Raw genomic sequence first — 18,326 nt, 5'->3', positions numbered from 1 at the left:
GAAGCGAGAGTGGGAGCATTTGTTCTCGTTGCTCCGAGCTTGCACCTCTCTCTTTTTTCATAGCATTACTGTTTGCCCTGTTATTTTCCTAGAGTCGAGTTGTCATGCCTGGAAAGTACAGCTCAAGGGATGAGAGGGTCCATATCATTGCATGGAGGCAGAATAATGTCCCTATCAACAAGATTTGTGAACGTACTGGATGCGCAAAGTCAACCATCATGAAGATTCTTGCTGCAGTGCGTGGCCTGGCACCTGATGTCGTACCAGAGCACAAGCACGACAGTGGAAAGAAGAGGACGACTTCCAGAGGTACAGATATGCTTCTGAAGAGGGAAGTAATCAGGAACAGCAGCAGAATTGAAGAGAATGCATCCCCAGCTGTTACAAGACTTCTCAATTCGAACTATATAACACCGCTAGAAAGAAGGTGGGTTTGTCAAGCCGCACCGCAGCCAAGAAACCGCTTCTCACTGACCGCATGAAGAAGCAACGCATTTCAGTTCGCCAAGAAGTATGCACACTGGACATCAGATGAGTGGAGAAGTTATGTTTTCCGATGAAAGCACATTTCAGGTGTGCCAGGTATGTTCTGCCAAAGTTCATTGCCCTGCCTCCCCTAGTCAATATGACCCTGCTTACATGGTGCCGACTGTTAAGCACCCACAATCAGTAATGGTATGGGGGTGTTTCTGAGGTGAAACGGGAAGGGGAGACCTCTACTTTCTTCCTAAGAACTTGATGATGAATGATGGCCAGTACATTCATGTTCTGAAAGATCATTTGTTAAACTTTTATGCTATTCAGGGTATGACTTTTTCCATGCACAATTCAGCTCCATGTCACAAGTCAAGAAAGGTGACAAAATGGCTTCAGGATAATCGGATTGAGGTCTTCGACTGGCCTGGCCACAGTCTGGATCTAAATCTGATAGAAAACTGCTGGGCAAAGATGAAGAAAATCATGGGAGAGAAGAAGACACCCAATCTGGCCAACCTCAAGACTGAAATGACAAATGTTTGGTGCAAAGAAATGTTCTTAGATTACTTTAGAGATGTAAGTGATTCCATGCCAAAACGCATCAACTGGTCCTGAAAAACAAACGAAAACGTGATTTCATATTAGTGAATGGCATTTCATGAACAAACACTGTGATATACTGTACTATGATTTCTGTGTTTTTTAATACCTTGTGGGGGGAAGGTCCTAAGTCAACTCGCGGTAGCTGTAAATATATATATATATATATATATATATATATATACACACAACCCTCTGCTATCACGCGTTCAGCTATGACGCTGATCTGCTATCACGCACACATCAAATGCACAACCATACATGCTATCACACACCCCAAGACCGCTATCACACGTCAAGTTTGAAGACAGGCTAAGCGAAACTTATTCACACGGCACTTCATACGAGGTTTGCAGAGGATACGATGGTTAATCGGAACGGTAACGTGGTAAAATTCCCGATTATAGCACGGGCATTTGGAATGCACCTAAACAGATTCCTGCCGAGGACTCGACGGGCAAAACAGTGACCAAAACCCATTTGGCTCGAAAGAATACATATCGTACCACAGCACTGAAATTTAGCCTAACGCTGAATACTTATTAATATTGTATTTTAGAATAAATATCAATCGTTTTGAAACCCTTATAAAGAGTTAATATTTCTTATGCCGAAAAAACTGTGATGTCGATAAAGTAATCACGTGTTTACAACTGAGACGGGGCTCTGACGACAGTGTGAGGAACGTGTGTGATAGCGTCCAAGTTTTGTTCCACTTAAATGTTCCTCAGCCATTCCTGATTTAAGGTACCACGTGATACCCCGTTTAGCTGTGGACACTAAAGAAATGGAGACAGCCAAAGAGATCTGGTGGCAACTAAGCCACTCCCAAGCCTCGGAACCAATCAAACCACCCAAGCCGTAATCCTTATAAAAGTTTGATGGCCTTTTATGTTGTTTATTTATTCATTATACTGTTATTATTAATATAATAATGCTTTATTTCATGTCAGAGGAGAGATTGGCAGGAAATCATAGGCATAAAATGGTTAAAAGTTAGAAAAATGGGCCACCGAAAAACCAATTAGAAATTTTCCCATTAATTGTTCAGTTCAGCTATCACGCATTCAGCTATCACGCGCGTTTCCTGTGACCAATTAGGCGCAATAGCAGGGGGTTGAGTGTGTGTGTGTGTGTGTATATATATATATATATATATATAGATATATAGATATATATATATATATATATATATATATATATATATATATATATTTATACACACACACACACACACACAGAGTCACAGGGACTTACAAGCAAAAGCTAGTATCTTAAAGACCTTGCAGTCCATACCGGGGAGTATATGCTTGGCAATGCGTAACTATTACACACTTAATCTAGTTTGAGTATGATCCTACAAGGGTTTCTTTTAAACTGCTCTACTGTAGTGCTAGTATAACATCCAAGCTGAGTCTGTTCCAGGTGGAGCAGATCTTGTATCTGTATGTGCAATAGTTTTCACATATATGGTGTTAAATATTTTCAGTTCCAGCTTCCAACCAAGGTTGCATGCTGAGTTCGTGTTGAGACTAACAACTTTCTGTGGTCAAAATTGTCAAACTCATTCAGTATTTTAAACACTTCAGTGAGCTGACATTGTAGTCTATGAGTTTCTAATGAAAATCGTCCCAGAGCCCTTAGGTGATCCCTGATGGACGGAATATGTTTAGTAGCTCTAGCTCGAACTCTTTCAAGTTGATTTACATCCTTCCTCAGTGTAGGTGACCAGAACTGCAAAGTGTGCTCCAGAAGCAGCTGTGTTAAGAGTTATAGAGTGTAAGAACAATCTCTACTGCTATAACAAAACAGCCTCTGGATGTAGCCTAGCAATATCAGGGCCATTTTCTCTACTTTGTGCACTTTTTTGAAACTTTTAGGTCACTGCTGATCAGTATATCCAAATACTTTTCCATGTCAGTCATCCTCAAAGTTCTCCCCCAAAGTGAATAGTCTGACTTGGGATTTACATGGTCAGTATTTCGCATTTTTTAAAATTAAGTGGCACTTGCCATGTCTCAAACATTTCCCCAAGCCTCCACAAGACCTCTTGGAGTTTTTCAATCCTTTCATGACTGATCACATTTACTCCAAGTTTGACGACATCTGCAAACTTTGTGATCACACTTAACAGACCAACATCTGTGTCAATGATATGAGTGATAAACAGGAGTGGACCAAGTACTGACCCTTGTGAAACTCCAGAAGTGACTGATGCCTAATCAGAATATTTCCTGCTGATCACTGCTCACTGTTTCCTATCAATTATGGAAGCCAGTTTTCTATCCAGTGTGTAATCTCCTTTTTAATATCGAGTGCACACACTTCTGACATTACGCTGATGTAAGGCACTTGTTGAATGCCTTTTGAAACTTAAATAATGGATATCTACTATTTTATTCCTGTCATACTCACTCAACATTTTGTGGAAAAAATCAAGCAAGTTGTTTATGGATGATCTGTATAAACTATCTATCTATCTATCTATTGCCAGACGCCTTAATCTTATTTATTTATATCACATTCAGTTACTTATTTCCATCACGCACAGTTCATCCCCTTAATCCAGCTTGTAACAGATGTTGCGAGAGATCACATTCCATTAAAATCATACTGACAATTCAAGTTTGCTGTTGTCCAACTCAAACTTATTTAGAGAAGACATTCAGAGAGGAATTTTTCATTTAATTAGAGATGAACAGTTCTGGAGATACAATGGTCTGGTGGTGTCAGAGTTGCCTTGCAATACATGGGTGCCCAAGTCTTAGATATGAAACCAAATCTGTGGTGGATATTTATACAGTACTAGGTGCAAGTAGCATATCCTTTCAAATGTTTGCATATACCAGAACAGTTCATACTGATGACACACTACCTGACACACACAAACATAGATACTACAACACTCTGACTTTCACATGCATCACTCTCCCTACACACAACCCTTACTCAGTTGTACTTTGCCAGTATGAGGCAGGGTGAAATCTGATTAACACCCTCCCTCCAAGAGGAATGTCCAAATCTACACTTGGTCTCAATGGCCAGCTATGTTTACAGCTACAGGACAAGTCTAGCCAAAGTAAATCCTCATACAGTTATTTAACAAAGCATTAGCAGTCCATGGGAATTTGTGGAGTGTTGATATTAAATGATTTCATGGAAGACTCTGGCAACCACAGGTTTAGCCTGGCATACTACAGACATCTCTGTTCATGAATCATAGCCCAAAGCATGCCAGTAAACTGCTGTCAGGCATTAAGCTTCACCTGCCTACAATGGAAATGGGTGTACTTACTTGACTGGAAAATATAATAATTTATCAATGTGTGGTACATTTACATTAATAAAACATGTACACTTCCTTATACAAGTATGTCAGCTGTGTAACTGGTATATTCATGGATACAGTCAATATACTAGTATGCTAAATATGTTAAGCAGTCCTGGGAGATAACTGAATATCCATCATATATTTGATGGATACAATTTGATGTATTGTAATTCAGCCACTTATGTCTATGCAATACTGTAATGCACTCACTGAGTACTGTCATTTGTTAGTGGCAGTCAACACACAAAGCTTGTAGTCACTGAAATCCAATCACCAATATCTTTACATACTAAGCCATACAGTAGGTGCTCCCCCGAGAGTTAGTCATTATCTTGTCAAACAGTCCCAGTCAGTCAGTACTACATTTACTCTATATACACTGTACATGTGCAGTACTCAAAAAAAAAAAAAAAAAAAAAAAAAAAAAAAAAAAGTGTTACAGTATTAATAATCTTACAAGTCCCAGGTCACCTTCATGACTTTCACTTGTTCAATCTGATAACGTATATATTATTTTATTCTTGCTGTCTCCAAAGTATTTAATTTTGAAGAGAATTTTAAATTAGAGAAAATATTGTACATGAAGCCTTCAACAAACCCTTCAGTATGTGAGGCTTTTCCTAAGCCCAATAAAATCATATGGAGAATGCAAGAATAAAATAAGAAATATATAAATGGACTGAGTAAGTATGAAAACAAAGATTGGCTAACAACACGATATCCAATGAAATGCATGATTCAATAAAAGAGTAAGAATAAAATGATCAGGGAGCTTACCCACAAAACACTGTATGTCAGGGTTGCCTCTGTAGCCATCAGGGCAAGAACATATTGCCCGGTGATGGGTAACATGACACTCTGCATTTGGAGCACAGTTATCATAGACAGCACAAGGGTTCTGGCAGCGCTGCTGAATACAAGCCAGACTGTCACTGCATTCTCCATCCACAATGCACTCTGGTTTTGGTGTCGTGATTTCAACTAGGGTGGTAGGAGGGATAAAAGGAGAAAGGAGGTTAGAGTAAGTATGCATCAACCACACCACAACTGACAGCTATCATGGAACTCTTGGTCTGTAATCCACATTAGCTCATAAGACAGTACAGCAGTTACATATAAATGACAGTGCCTCATGAGAAGCTAATCCATGATATGCTGGAGTTGAGATGTTAACTGAATCTAGTAATTAACTGATTCTCATACATAGCCAGGGCAGTTGGTCATTTATACAGAATAAGAATTATAATAACTTATCAACTTGAACATATTTTTACTGGGTCATAATTATGGAAACTGTACTGTATACATATATATATATACATGAAAAGCAGACTGACAGTAAAGCTTAGATACAGTTTACCAATGCTGAGAAATGAAAGATTCATTGATGCACATAGTTTAAGATGCAGTTTAAAGAATGGACGATGCAGGATGTACGATGCAGGCTTCATGGTGCAGACTCAAACAGTGCAGGCTCCTGGATGCATAACTGAACAATGCAAACTTTAAATGCTGAAGCTGAAACTAAATAAAACAAAAAGAAGTACAGGACTAAGAAAAACATGCATCGTGCTCTGACATGCGTGAACAAAGAAGAGTAAGAAAGGATGAGGAGTGACTTCTTACTGGTGGTACACTGAAGGAAGGGATCACCGGTGAGAGGGGGTAGACACGAACAAACTGCACGGTGCTTCACTGCATCACACACTGCTGTAGGGGAGCATGGATTGGACACCACACACGGATTCTTGCAGTTTTCATTATAACAAGCTTCGTCATATGGGCAGTCCTCATTCCGAATGCACTGTGGCAAAAGTTCAGGTGGTGCAGTTGTGGGAGCAGGAGTGGTTGGTGGGTAACACTGAACATATGGATTACCCGAGTATCCTGGTCTACAGATACAAGTTGGGGTATGGACTGTAACCACACACTCAGCATTGAATCCGCAAACTTGTCTCTGGAGGCAAGGATCACGGCAATGCTGGTTGAGGCAAGCCAAATGATATGGACAATCATCATCAACAAGGCACTCTGGATGTGGTGTAGGCTGAGGTGGTGGGGTAGGTGGTGCTGGTAGATGACAGGAAACAAATGGATTGCCAATATATCCTGGAGGGCAGTGACAGCGGGGACGATGGTTCTCACCAACACATACAGCCATGGGGGCACAGGGATTGCTAGCAAGACAAACATCTCGACATACACTATGGATGCAAATTTGGGTGGTGAAGCAGTCCTGATCCACTACACACTCTGGCCTCTCTGTTAGAGGAGGCACTGGTGTGCACACTGCTTCATGCATCTGGGCAATACATTCAGAGTCTGCTTCACAAGGCAAAACACTACAAGCCTTTACACACAAATGATTGTAACACTTTTCATCAAATGCACATTCACCACTGGTAGTACACCCAATGGGAAGTGGAGCTTCAGTTGAGGGATGAACAGGACGCGGAAGTGATGGCGGCCTTGTCCGGGGAGGTGGTGTTTCAGTAACTGGTGCAGGTGAAGGTGTAGTGGGTCCAGGCACTGGCAGAACTGGAGTTTCTGGAAGTTCACTTGTAATGCCAACAGGAGGAGGTAAAGTGGTTGGTTCATCAACCAGAAGGCTAAAGCAGCTAATCTGAGGGTCACCAGTTGTGCCACTTGGACAGACACAGACTGGACGGTGGTCTAAAGTCTGGCAATCAGAATTTTCGCCACAAATGCCAAGTGAACATACATCATAACAAAGAAGGTTAATACAGGAGTTGTCTGTATCACAGTCATCATTATTCTCACAAGCAATATGGATGGGTGGGATAATGGGGGGAGGACGAGGGGTGGGTACAGAAGGCAAAGGTGGTCTTGGAGATGGGTGTTCAGCAATAGGTTGTGGTGTACTTGAGGGTGGACCAGGCAAAGGCTCCAATGGATCATCGGGAGGCAATGTTTGAGTACCTGTCAGTGGAGGCAGAGGTGTGGGAGGCATAAATACTGCAACTGATGTACACTTCAAAGTTGGATTTCCAGTGGTTCCAGGAGGGCAGGTACACACAACTTTGTGTGAATCTGTACGACAGTCTGCATTCTCACCACACAAACCTTGGTGACACATGTCTAGACAAAGTCGATTAACGCAGGAATTGTCATATGGGCAATCATCTGAACTTTCACATCCAATGGGCACTGGAGGGGGAGTGGGAGGTGGTGGTGGTCTTACAGGGGGTGAAGTGGTTGGTCGTGGAGGTGGTATCACGACCATAGGAGGATATGGCGTAGAGGGTGGTGGAGACACTGGGTGAATGGGACTATCTGGGGGTGGGGGATATGTGCCTTTGATGGGTGTAGGTATAGTACTGGTAAAGCTATCAACAGCCTTGCATCTCTGAGTTGGATCACCTGTGGTGCCTGGAGGGCAGGTGCACACTGGTCTGTGATCACTGATGAGACAGTCAGCATCTTCTCCACAGATACCAAGAGCACAAGTATCATAGCATAAGTAATTGAGGCAAGAATTGTCCATTGGACACTCATCATTGTTCTTGCATGCTATCACTACTGGTGCAACAACAGGAGGTATTGGTGGCCTGGGTAGAGGTGGGGGTGGAGGTCTGGGAGTGGGATGTTCACCCACTGGTGGGGGATGAGCAGAGGTTGGTCCTAAACCTGGCACAACAGGTTGGTCAGGAGGTAAAGAAGTGGTCTCAGACTCTGGTGGAAGAACTGTAGGAGGCCGCTCAGTTTCTAGTGCCACACACTGTACAGTTGGGTTACCAGTGGTACCAGGTGGACATAAGCATGATGGTCGGTTTCTCACGGTCCTACAATCTGCATCCTCACCACATAATCCAGCAGAACAAATATCCAGGCACATTCTGTTGACACAGGTATTCTCGTAATCACAGTCGTCATTGCTGGAACAGCCAACAGGGATGGGAGGCGGTGTTGGTACGACTGGTGGTTTTGGGGTGGGACGAACAGGTGGCCGTGGAGGACGGTGTGAGACAAGTGGTGGGGGAGTGGTAGAGGGAGGTTCAGCAGTTGGTCTAATAGGCTCACCAGCTGGGGGCTGTGTTACATCTGATAAAGGTTTAATAATTTCTGGTGGGATTGCTTTAATTGCATCACAGTGTACCTGAGGGTCTCCTGTTGTACCAGGAGGACACAAACATACAGGCCTGTGATCAACAGTTTTGCAATCAACATTATCTCCACAGATCCCAAGTGAACAGACATCATAACAAAGAAGGTTAATACAGGAGTTGTCTGTATCACAGTCATCATTATTCTCACAAGCAATATGGATGGAGGGGATAATGGGGGGAGGAGGAGGGGTGGGTACAGAAGGCAAAGGTGGTCTTGGAGATGGGTGTTCAGCTATAGGTTGTGGTGTACTTGAGGGTGGACCAGGCAAAGGCTCCAATGGATCATCAGGAGGCAATGTTTGAGCACCTGCCAGTGGAGGCAGAGGTGTGGGAGGCATAAATACTGCAACTGATGTACACTTCAAAGTTGGATTTCCAGTGGTTCCAGGAGGGCAGGTACACACAACTTTGTGTGAATCTGTACGACAGTCTGCATTCTCACCACACAAACCTTGGTGACACATGTCTAGACAAAGTCGATTAACGCAGGAATTGTCATATGGGCAATCATCTGAACTTTCACATCCAATGGGCACTGGAGGGGGAGTGGGAGGTGGTGGTGGTCTTATAGGAGGTGAAGTGGTTGGTCGTGGAGGTGGTATCACAACCATGGGAGGATGTGGCGTAGAGGGTGGTGGAGACACTGGATGAATGGGACTGTCTGGGGGTGGAGGATATGTTCCTTTGATGGGTGTAGGTATAGTACTGGTAAAGCTATCAAGAGCCTTGCATCTTTGCGTTGGATCACCTGTGGTGCCTGGAGGACAGGTGCACACTGGTCTGTGGTCACTGATGAGACAGTCAGCATCTTCTCCACAGATACCAAGAACACAAGCATCATAACATGCATAATTTAGACATGAGTTATCCATTGGACACTCATCATTGTTCTCACATGCTATCACTACTGGTGCAACAACAGGAGGTATTGGTGGCCTGGGTAGAGGTGGGGGTGGGGGTCTGGGAGTGGGGTGTTCACCCACTGGTGAAGGACGAGCAGAGGTTGGTCCTAAGCCTGGCACAACAGGATGGTCAGGAGGTGAAGTGGTCTCGGATTCTGGAGGAAGAACTGTAGGAGGCCGCTCAGTTTCTAGAGCCACACACTGCACAGTTGGGTTACCGGTGGTACCAGGTGGACATAAGCATGATGGTCGGTTTCTCACGGTCCTACAATCTGCGTCCTCACCACATAACCCAGCAGAACAAATATCCAGGCACATTCTGTTAACACAGGTGTTCTCATAATCACAGTCATCATTGCTAGAACAGCCAACAGGGATGGGAGGCGGTGTTGGTACGACTGGTGGTCTTGGAGTGGGACGAACAGATGGCCGTGGAGGATGGTGTGAAACAAGTGGTGGGGGAGTGGTAGAGGGAGGTTCAGCAGTTGGTCTAATAGGCTCACCAGCTGGGGGCTGCGTTACATCTGATAATGGTTTAATAATTTCTGGTGGGGTTGCTTTAATTGCATCACAGTGTACCTGAGGGTCTCCTGTTGTACCAGGAGGACACAAACATACAGGCCTGTGATCAACAGTTTTGCAATCAACATTTTCTCCACAGATCCCAAGTGAACAGACATCATAACAAAGAAGGTTAATACAGGAGTTGTCTGTATCACAGTCATCATTATTCTCACAAGCAATATGGATGGGAGGGATAATTGGGGGAGGAGGAGGGGTGGGTACAGAAGGCAAAGGTGGTCTTGGAGATGGGTGTTCAGCAATAGGTTGTGGTGTACTTGAAGGTGGACCAGGCAAAGGCTCCAATGGATCATCGGGAGGCAATGTTTGAGCACCTGCCAGAGGAGGCAGAGGTGTGGGAGGCATAAATACTGCAACTGATGTACACTTCAAAGTTGGATTTCCAGTGGTTCCAGGAGGGCAGGTACACACAACTTTGTGTGAATCTGTACGACAGTCTGCATTCTCACCACACAAACCTTGGTGACACATGTCTAGACAAAGTCGATTAACGCAGGAATTGTCATATGGGCAATCATCTGAACTTTCACATCCAATGGGCACTGGAGGGGGAGTGGGAGGTGGTGGTGGTCTTACAGGGGGTGAAGTGGTTGGTCGTGGAGGTGGTATCACTACCATAGGAGGATGTGGTGTAGAGGGTGGTGGAGACACTGGGTGAATGGGACTGTCTGGGGGTGGAGGATATGTTCCTTTGATGGGTGTAGGTATAGTACTGGTAAAGCTATCAAGAGCCTTGCATCTTTGTGTTGGATCACCTGTGGTGCCTGGAGGACAGGTGCACACTGGTCTGTGGTCACTAATGAGACAGTCAGCATCTTCTCCACAGATACCAAGAACACAAGCATCATAACAATTGTAATTTAGACATGAGTTATCCATTGGACACCCATCATTGTTCTCACATGCTATCACTACTGGTGCAACAACAGGAGGTATTGGTGGCCTGGGTAGAGGTGGGGGTGGGGGTCTGGGAGTGGGATGTTCACCCACTGGTGGGGGATGAGCAGGAGTTGGTCCTAAACCTGGAATAACAGGCTGGTCAGGTGAAGAAGTGGTCTCGGATTCTGGTGGTAAAACTGTAGGAGGCCTCTCGGTTTCTAGAGCCACACACTGTACAGTTGGGTTACCAGTGGTACCAGGTGGACATAAGCATGATGGACGGTTTCTCACGGTCCTACAATCTGCGTCCTCACCACATAACCCAGCAGAACAAATATCCAAGCACATTCTGTTAACACAGGTATTCTCGTAATCACAGTCATCATTGCTAGAACAGCCAACAGGGATGGGAGGCGGTGTTGGTACGACTGGTGGTCTTGGAGTGGGACGAACAGATGGCCGTGGAGGATGGTGTGAAACAAGTGGTGGGGGAGTGGTAGAGGGAGGTTCAGCAGTTGGTCTAATAGGCTCACCAGCTGGGGGATCGGTTACTTCTGATAATGGTTTAATAATTTCTGGTGGGGTTGCTTTAACTGCATCACAGTGTACCTGAGGGTCTCCTGTTGTACCAGGAGGACACAAACATACAGGCCTGTGATCAACAGTTTTACAATCGACATTTTCTCCACAGATCCCAAGTGAACAGACATCATAACAAAGAAGGTTAATACAGGAGTTGTCTGTATCACAGTCATCATTATTCTCACAAGCAATATGGATGGGAGGGATAATTGGGGGAGGAGGAGGGGTGGGTACAGAAGGCAAAGGTGGTCTTGGAGATGGGTGTTCAGCAATAGGTTGTGGTGTACTTGAGGGTGGACCAGGCAAAGGCTCCAATGGATCATCGGGAGGCAATGTTTGAGCACCTGCCAGTGGAGGCAGAGGTGTGGGAGGCATAAATACTGCAACCGATGTACACTTCAAAGTTGGATTTCCAGTGGTTCCAGGAGGGCAGGTACACACAACTTTGTGTGAATCTGTACGACAGTCTGCATTCTCACCACACAAACCTTGGTGACACATGTCTAGACAAAGTCGATTAACGCAGGAATTGTCATATGGGCAATCATCTGAACTTTCACATCCAATGGGCACTGGAGGGGGAGTGGGAGGCAGTGGTGGTCTTACAGGGGGTGAAGTGGTTGGTCGTGGAGGTGGTATCACAACCATAGGAGGATGTGGTGTAGAGGGTGGTGGAGACACTGGGTGAATGGGACTATCTGGGGGTGGGGGATATGTTCCTTTGATGGGTGTAGGTATAGTACTGGTAAAGCTATCAACAGCCTTGCATCTTTGCGTTGGATCACCTGTGGTGCCTGGAGGACAGGTGCACACTGGTCTGTGGTCACTAATGAGACAGTCAGCATCTTCTCCACAGATACCAAGAACACAAGCATCATAACATGCATAATTTAGACATGAGTTATCCATTGGACACTCATCATTGTTCTCACATGCTATCACTACTGGTGCAACAACAGGAGGTATTGGTGGCCTGGGTAGAGGTGGGGGTGGGGGTCTGGGAGTGGGGTGTTCACCCACTGGTGAAGGACGAGCAGAGGTTGGTCCTAAGCCTGGCACAACAGGATGGTCAGGAGGTGAAGAAGTGGTCTCGGATTCTGGAGGAAGAACTGTAGGAGGCCTCTCAGTTTCTAGAGCCACACACTGCACAGTTGGGTTACCGGTGGTACCAGGTGGACATAAGCATGATGGACGGTTTCTCACGGTCCTACAATCTGCGTCCTCACCACATAAACCAGCAGAACAAATATCCAAGCACATTCTGTTGACACAGGTATTTTCGTAATCACAGTCGTCATTGCTGGAACAGCCAACAGGGATGGGAGGTGGTGTTGGTACGGTTGGTGGTCTTGGAGTGGGACGAACAGGTGGTTGTGGAGGATGATGTGAGACAAGTGGTGGAGGAGTGGTGGAGGGAGGTTCAGCAGTTGGTCTAATGGGTTCACCAGGTGGGGGCTGAGTTACCTCTGATATGGGTTTAATAATTTCTGGTTTGACTGCTTTAATGGCTTGACACTGTACCTGAGGGTCTCCTGTTGTTCCATATGGACATAGGCATACTGGTCTGTGATCAGCAGTGATACAATCTGCATCTTTACCACAGAAACCAAGAACACAGGCATTGTAGCAAACCAAATTTATACATGAATTATCCATATCACAATCATCATTGTTCTTACATGAAATTATAACTGGAGCAATAACTGGTGGTGCTGGTGGTCGTGTAACTGGAGGTCCTGGAGGGGGTCGTGTTCCATGTTCTGCTAGTGGTGGTGGAGGTCTTACTGTAGAGCCGGGGATGGGTTGTAGAGGTGATTCAATTGATGGGGGCTTAGCTCCAGCTACAGGTGGGGGAACTGTCTCTGTCTCTACAGCAAGTGCGGAACATTTCACTGTTGGGTTACCAGTCGTTCCAGGAGGACAGGTGCACAGTGGACGATGTCCAGTTGTCTGACAGTTGGCGTTCTGTCCACAAAAACCTGGATAGCACATGTCTAGGCACAGTCTATTAACACATGAATTATCTGACGGACATTCATCTGAGGTTTCACAACCAATTGGCACTGGACCAGGTGTTGGTGGGGAAGGTGGTTGTGTTACTGGGGGTAATGGGGGCCGTGGGGATGGTAGTTCTGCCACTGGGGAAGGCCTTGGGCTGGTTGTTCCTGGTATGGGTTGAACTGGGTCACTGGGTTCAGTGGGGACATGTTCAGCATGGGGAGTGGGATGTGTGGTTGGACGTTCTGTCTGAGTTGCAATACACCCAGTGGTAGGATCTCCCTTCATTCCTAAAGGACAAGTACATACAGGTCTATGAGCAGCAATTTTACAGTCAGCATCTTCACCACAGACACCAAGACTGCAGACATCATAGCATAGGTTGTTGATGCATGAGTTATCCATGGTGCAATCATCATTGTTCTCACAGGCAATAGGAATTTCTGGAATAATTACTGGTGCAGGTTTCTTTGGTGGTATTGTGGTTACTGTAGGTCGTTCTGATGGAAATTCAACCAGTGGTGGAGGATGAGGGACTGCAGGACCCTTGATGGGTATGATATCATCATCTGGTATTTTTGCACTGTCAGCCAGTGGTACTACTGTTGATGGGTGTTCAGTCAGCAGGGCAATGCACTTAACTGTCGGGTTACCAGTCGTCCCAGATGGGCAAGTGCAAGATGGTCTATGACCCACAGTTTGACAGTCTGCACTCTCTCCACAGAGTCCAGGGTAGCAAATATCAAGACACAGATGACTGACACATGAAGAATCCGAAGGACAATCTTCAGTACTTTCACATCCTATCTGAATAGGTGGAGGGCTAACAACAGGTGGTGGATGAGTAGCCATAGGCTCTGGTGGTCGGCTAGTGGGATGTTCTGCAATAGCAGGTGGCATATCAGAAGATGGACCAGCAATGGGATGCAATGGGACCTCTGGCTGGTGTGGTGGTCTGTCTGTTATGGGGTGCAATGTTGTTACACTTTCCACAGAAGTAGCCTTACAACTGACCTGTGGATCTCCAGTAGTTCCTGGAGGACACACACACACAGGACGGTGCTGCAGTGTCTTACAATCAGCATCCTCCCCACATGTATTCAAACTACAAACGTCATAACATAACATATTAATGCATGAGTTATCCATATCACAGTCATCATTATTTGCACATGATACAAGAAGTGGGGGAACAACTGGAGGTGGTGGTGGTCGTGTAACTGGAGGTCCCGGAGGGGGATGAGTTCCGTGTTCTGCTAAAGGAGGTGGAGGTCTTGTGGTGGAACCAGGGATGGGTTGCAGAGTTGGTTCAACTGAAGGGGGCTTGGTTCCTGCTAAAGGTGGGGGAACTGTCTCTGTCTCTACAGCAAGTGCTGAACATTTCACTGTTGGGTTACCAGTCGTTCCAGGAGGACAGGTGCACAATGGACGATGTTCAGTTGTCTGACAGTTGGCATTCTCTCCACACAATCCTGGATAGCACACATTTAGGCACATTCTGTTCACACATGAATTGTCCGAAGGACATTCAGCTGAGGTCTCACAACCAACTGGCACTGGACCGGGTGTTGGTGGAGTAGGTGGTTGTGTTACTGGGGGTGATGGAGGCCGTGGGGATGGTAGTTCTACCACTGGGGGAGGCCTTTGGCTGGTTGTACCTGGTATGGGTTGAACTGGGTCACTTGGTTCAGTGGGGACATGTTCAGCATGCGGAGCAGGATGTGTGGTGGGACGTTCTGTCTCAGTGGCAATACACCCTGTGGTAGGATCTCCCTTCATTCCTGATGGACATGTACACACTGGTCTATGAGCAGCAACTTTACAGTCAGCATCTTCACCACAGACACCAAGACTGCACACATCATAGCACAGGTTGTTGATGCAGGAGTTATCCATTGTGCAGTCATCATTATTTTCGCATGCTATAATAAATGGTGGAATAACTGGAGAAGGAGTTGGTCGTGGAATAAAAGGCACAGAGGGTGTTGGTGTTGGTAATTCAGCTATTGGTGGAAGGGTTGTCATGCTTGGATCAGCTCCCGGAACAACTGGTTTCCCCGGAGGTACAATTGTTTCTTCACCTATGGGTTTATGGACAATAGGAGTTTCTGTAGCTACAGCCATACACTTTAATGTTGGGTTTCCTGTTGTACCAGGTGGACATAAGCATGTAGGTCTATGACTTACAGTTTTACAGTCTGCGTCCTCACCACAAAAGCCAGGGTGACATACATCAACACATAGCCTATTTATACAGCTATTGTCAAAGGGACACTGATCAGTGCTTTCACAGCCAGCAGCAGTTGGTGCAGAAGTTGGTATTGGTGGTGGATGTGTAATATGAATTTCTGTTGGTCTTATAGACGGCAACTCAGCTACTGGAACCTGCACAGTAGTAGTTGGCCCCAGAACTGGGTTAATTGGTATATCAACAATTTCTGGTCTCTCTGCAACTGGGGGTACTCTGCTTGTAGTTGTTTCTGTGGTCATTGCAGAACACTTTTTTTGAGGATCTCCAGTGGTGCCATAAGGACAAAGACATACAGGTCTGTGTTTTACTGTCCGACAGTCTGAGTTATCTCCACAAAATCCAAGGGAACAAGACTCTATGCACACCATATTGATGCATGAATTGTCCACATCACAATCATCATTGTTCTCACAAGAAATAATAATAGGAGGAACAACTGGAGGTGCTGGTGGTCGTGTAACTGAAGGTCCTGGAGGAGGTCGTGTTCCGAGTTCTATTAGTGGTGGTAGAGGTTTTACGGTGGAGCCAGGGATAGGCTGTAAAGTTGGTTCGATTGATGGAGGCTTAGCATCTGCTACTGGTGGGGGAGCTGTCTCTGTCTCCACAGCAAGTGCTGAACATTTCACTGTTGGATTACCAGTTGTTCCTGGAGGACAGGTGCACAATGGACGATGTCCAGTTGTCTGACAGTCAGCATTCTCTCCACACAATCCTGGATAGCACACATTTAGGCACATTCTGTTCACACATGAATTGTCTGAAGGACATTCATCTGAGGTTTCACAACCAACTGGCACTGGACCAGGTGTTGGTGGGGAAGGTGGTTGTGTTACTGGGGGTGACGGAGGTCGTGGGGATGGTAGTTCTACTAATGGGGGAGGTCTTGAGGTGGTGGTTCCTGGAATGGGTTGAACTGGGTCACTTGGTTCAGTGGGGATATGTTCAGCTTGGGGAGCAGGATGTGTGGTTGGACGTTCTGTCTGAGTGGCAATACACCCAGAGGTAGGATCTCCCTTCATTTCAGAAGGACATGTACACACAGGTCGATGAGCAGCAATTTTACAATCAGCATCTTCACCACACACACCAAGACTGCACACATCATAGCAAAGATTGTTGATGCAGGAGTTATCCATGGTGCAATCATCATTGTTTCTACAGGCAATGGCAATTGGTGGAATAATAGGGGGTGGAGTTGGTGTAGGTAGAATGGAAATTGGTCTTCTGGTAGTTCTTTCTGTCAGAGGTGGAAGTACAGTTGTAGTTGAGCCTGCTATTGGTCTTATTGGATCCAAATCTATGGGAAAATCTGAAATTTCTGCAATGGGTTCTTTTACTTCTGGATGTTCAGCTGCTATGGCATGACATTCTACTGTTGGATTACCAGTTGTGCCAGGAGGACAAAGACAAACTGGTCTGTGTCCAATTGTCTGGCATTCAGCATCTGTACCACAAAGATCTTGATGACAAATGTCCAAACACAAGCGGTTTACACACGTTGTTCCAAACTTACACTGATCATTACTTTCGCAACCAATTATTAGTGGTGGTGAAGAAGGAACTGGTGTTGGTGGTGGTGAAGTAGAAGTTGGCCGTGGAGGTCTTGTTTCAGCTATTGGTGGTGGTCGAGAAGTTGTATCTGAAATTGGATGAATGGGTTCTTCAGGCACCTGTGAAATGTCGGCAATGGGAGTTTCTGTTGTTGAACTTTCAGCAAGAATAGATATGCATTTCAACTGAGGATCTCCAGTTGTACCAGGAGGGCAAAGGCAAACAGGTCTATGACTAAAAGTTCTGCAATCAGCATTTTCACCACAAAAACCAAGAGAACATGCATCATAGCACAGCATATTAAGGCAAGTGTTATCAAAATTGCATTCATCATTGTTTTCACATGCTACAGGCAAAGAAGGAAGTAATGGGGGTAAAGGAGGTTGAGTCACAGGAGGTACAGTAGGGGGGAGTGTTCCATGCTCTGCTACTGGAGGTGATGGTGATGTAGAGGAACCTGAAACTGGATGGACACTTGGTTCAACTGATGGAGGTTTAGTTCCTGCTATAGGTGTGGGAATTGTATGTATGTCCACGGCAAGTGCTGAACACTTTACTGTTGGGTTGCCAGTGGTTCCAGAAGGACAGGTGCACACTGGACGGTGTCCTGTTGTCTGACAGTCAGCATTCTCTCCACACAATCCTGGATAGCATATATTTAAGCACAGTCGGTTCACGCATGAATTGTCTGAGGGACATTCATCTGAGGTCTCACATCCAACTGGCATGGGACCAGGTGTAGGTGGGGAAGGTGGTTGTGTTACAGGGGGTGGTGGAGGCCGTGGGGATGGTAGTTCTGCCAGTGGAGGTGGCCTTGGGCTAGTTGTTCCTTGTATGGGTTGAACTGGGTCACTTGGTTCAGTGGGGGCTTGCTCAGCATGGGGAGCAGGATGTGTGGTTGGACGCTCTGTCTGAGTGGCAATACACCCAGTGGTAGGATCTCCCTTCATTCCTGGAGGACAAGTACACACAGGACGGTGAGCAGCAATTTTACAGTCAGCATCATCACCACATGCACCAAGACTGCACACATCATAGCAAAGACT

At 45.6% G+C, this 18,326-nt stretch overlaps 1 protein-coding gene across 1 annotated transcript in view; it reads right to left on the bottom strand.

Annotated features, from left to right (window-relative positions):
• Positions 1–18,326, bottom strand: part of dpy (fibrillin-like protein dumpy) — a 442,341-nt gene that overhangs the window by 82,485 nt on the left and 341,530 nt on the right. Inside the window, 4 exon segments of the mRNA XM_080267992.1 lie at positions 5,186–5,389; positions 6,035–8,525; positions 14,493–16,953; positions 18,061–18,191. Of these exon segments, the coding sequence (XP_080124118.1) occupies positions 5,186–5,389; positions 6,035–8,525; positions 14,493–16,953; positions 18,061–18,191 (5,287 nt within the window).

This window comes from Coenobita brevimanus, chromosome 26 (assembly GCF_032717465.1).
Source record: "Coenobita brevimanus isolate Jiangsu-jjx chromosome 26, ASM3271746v2, whole genome shotgun sequence".
NCBI classification, from domain to species: Eukaryota; Metazoa; Arthropoda; class Malacostraca; order Decapoda; family Coenobitidae; genus Coenobita; species Coenobita brevimanus.
The sequence above is the reverse complement of the archived record's forward strand: the minus strand, read 5'-3'. Positions and strand labels throughout refer to the sequence as shown.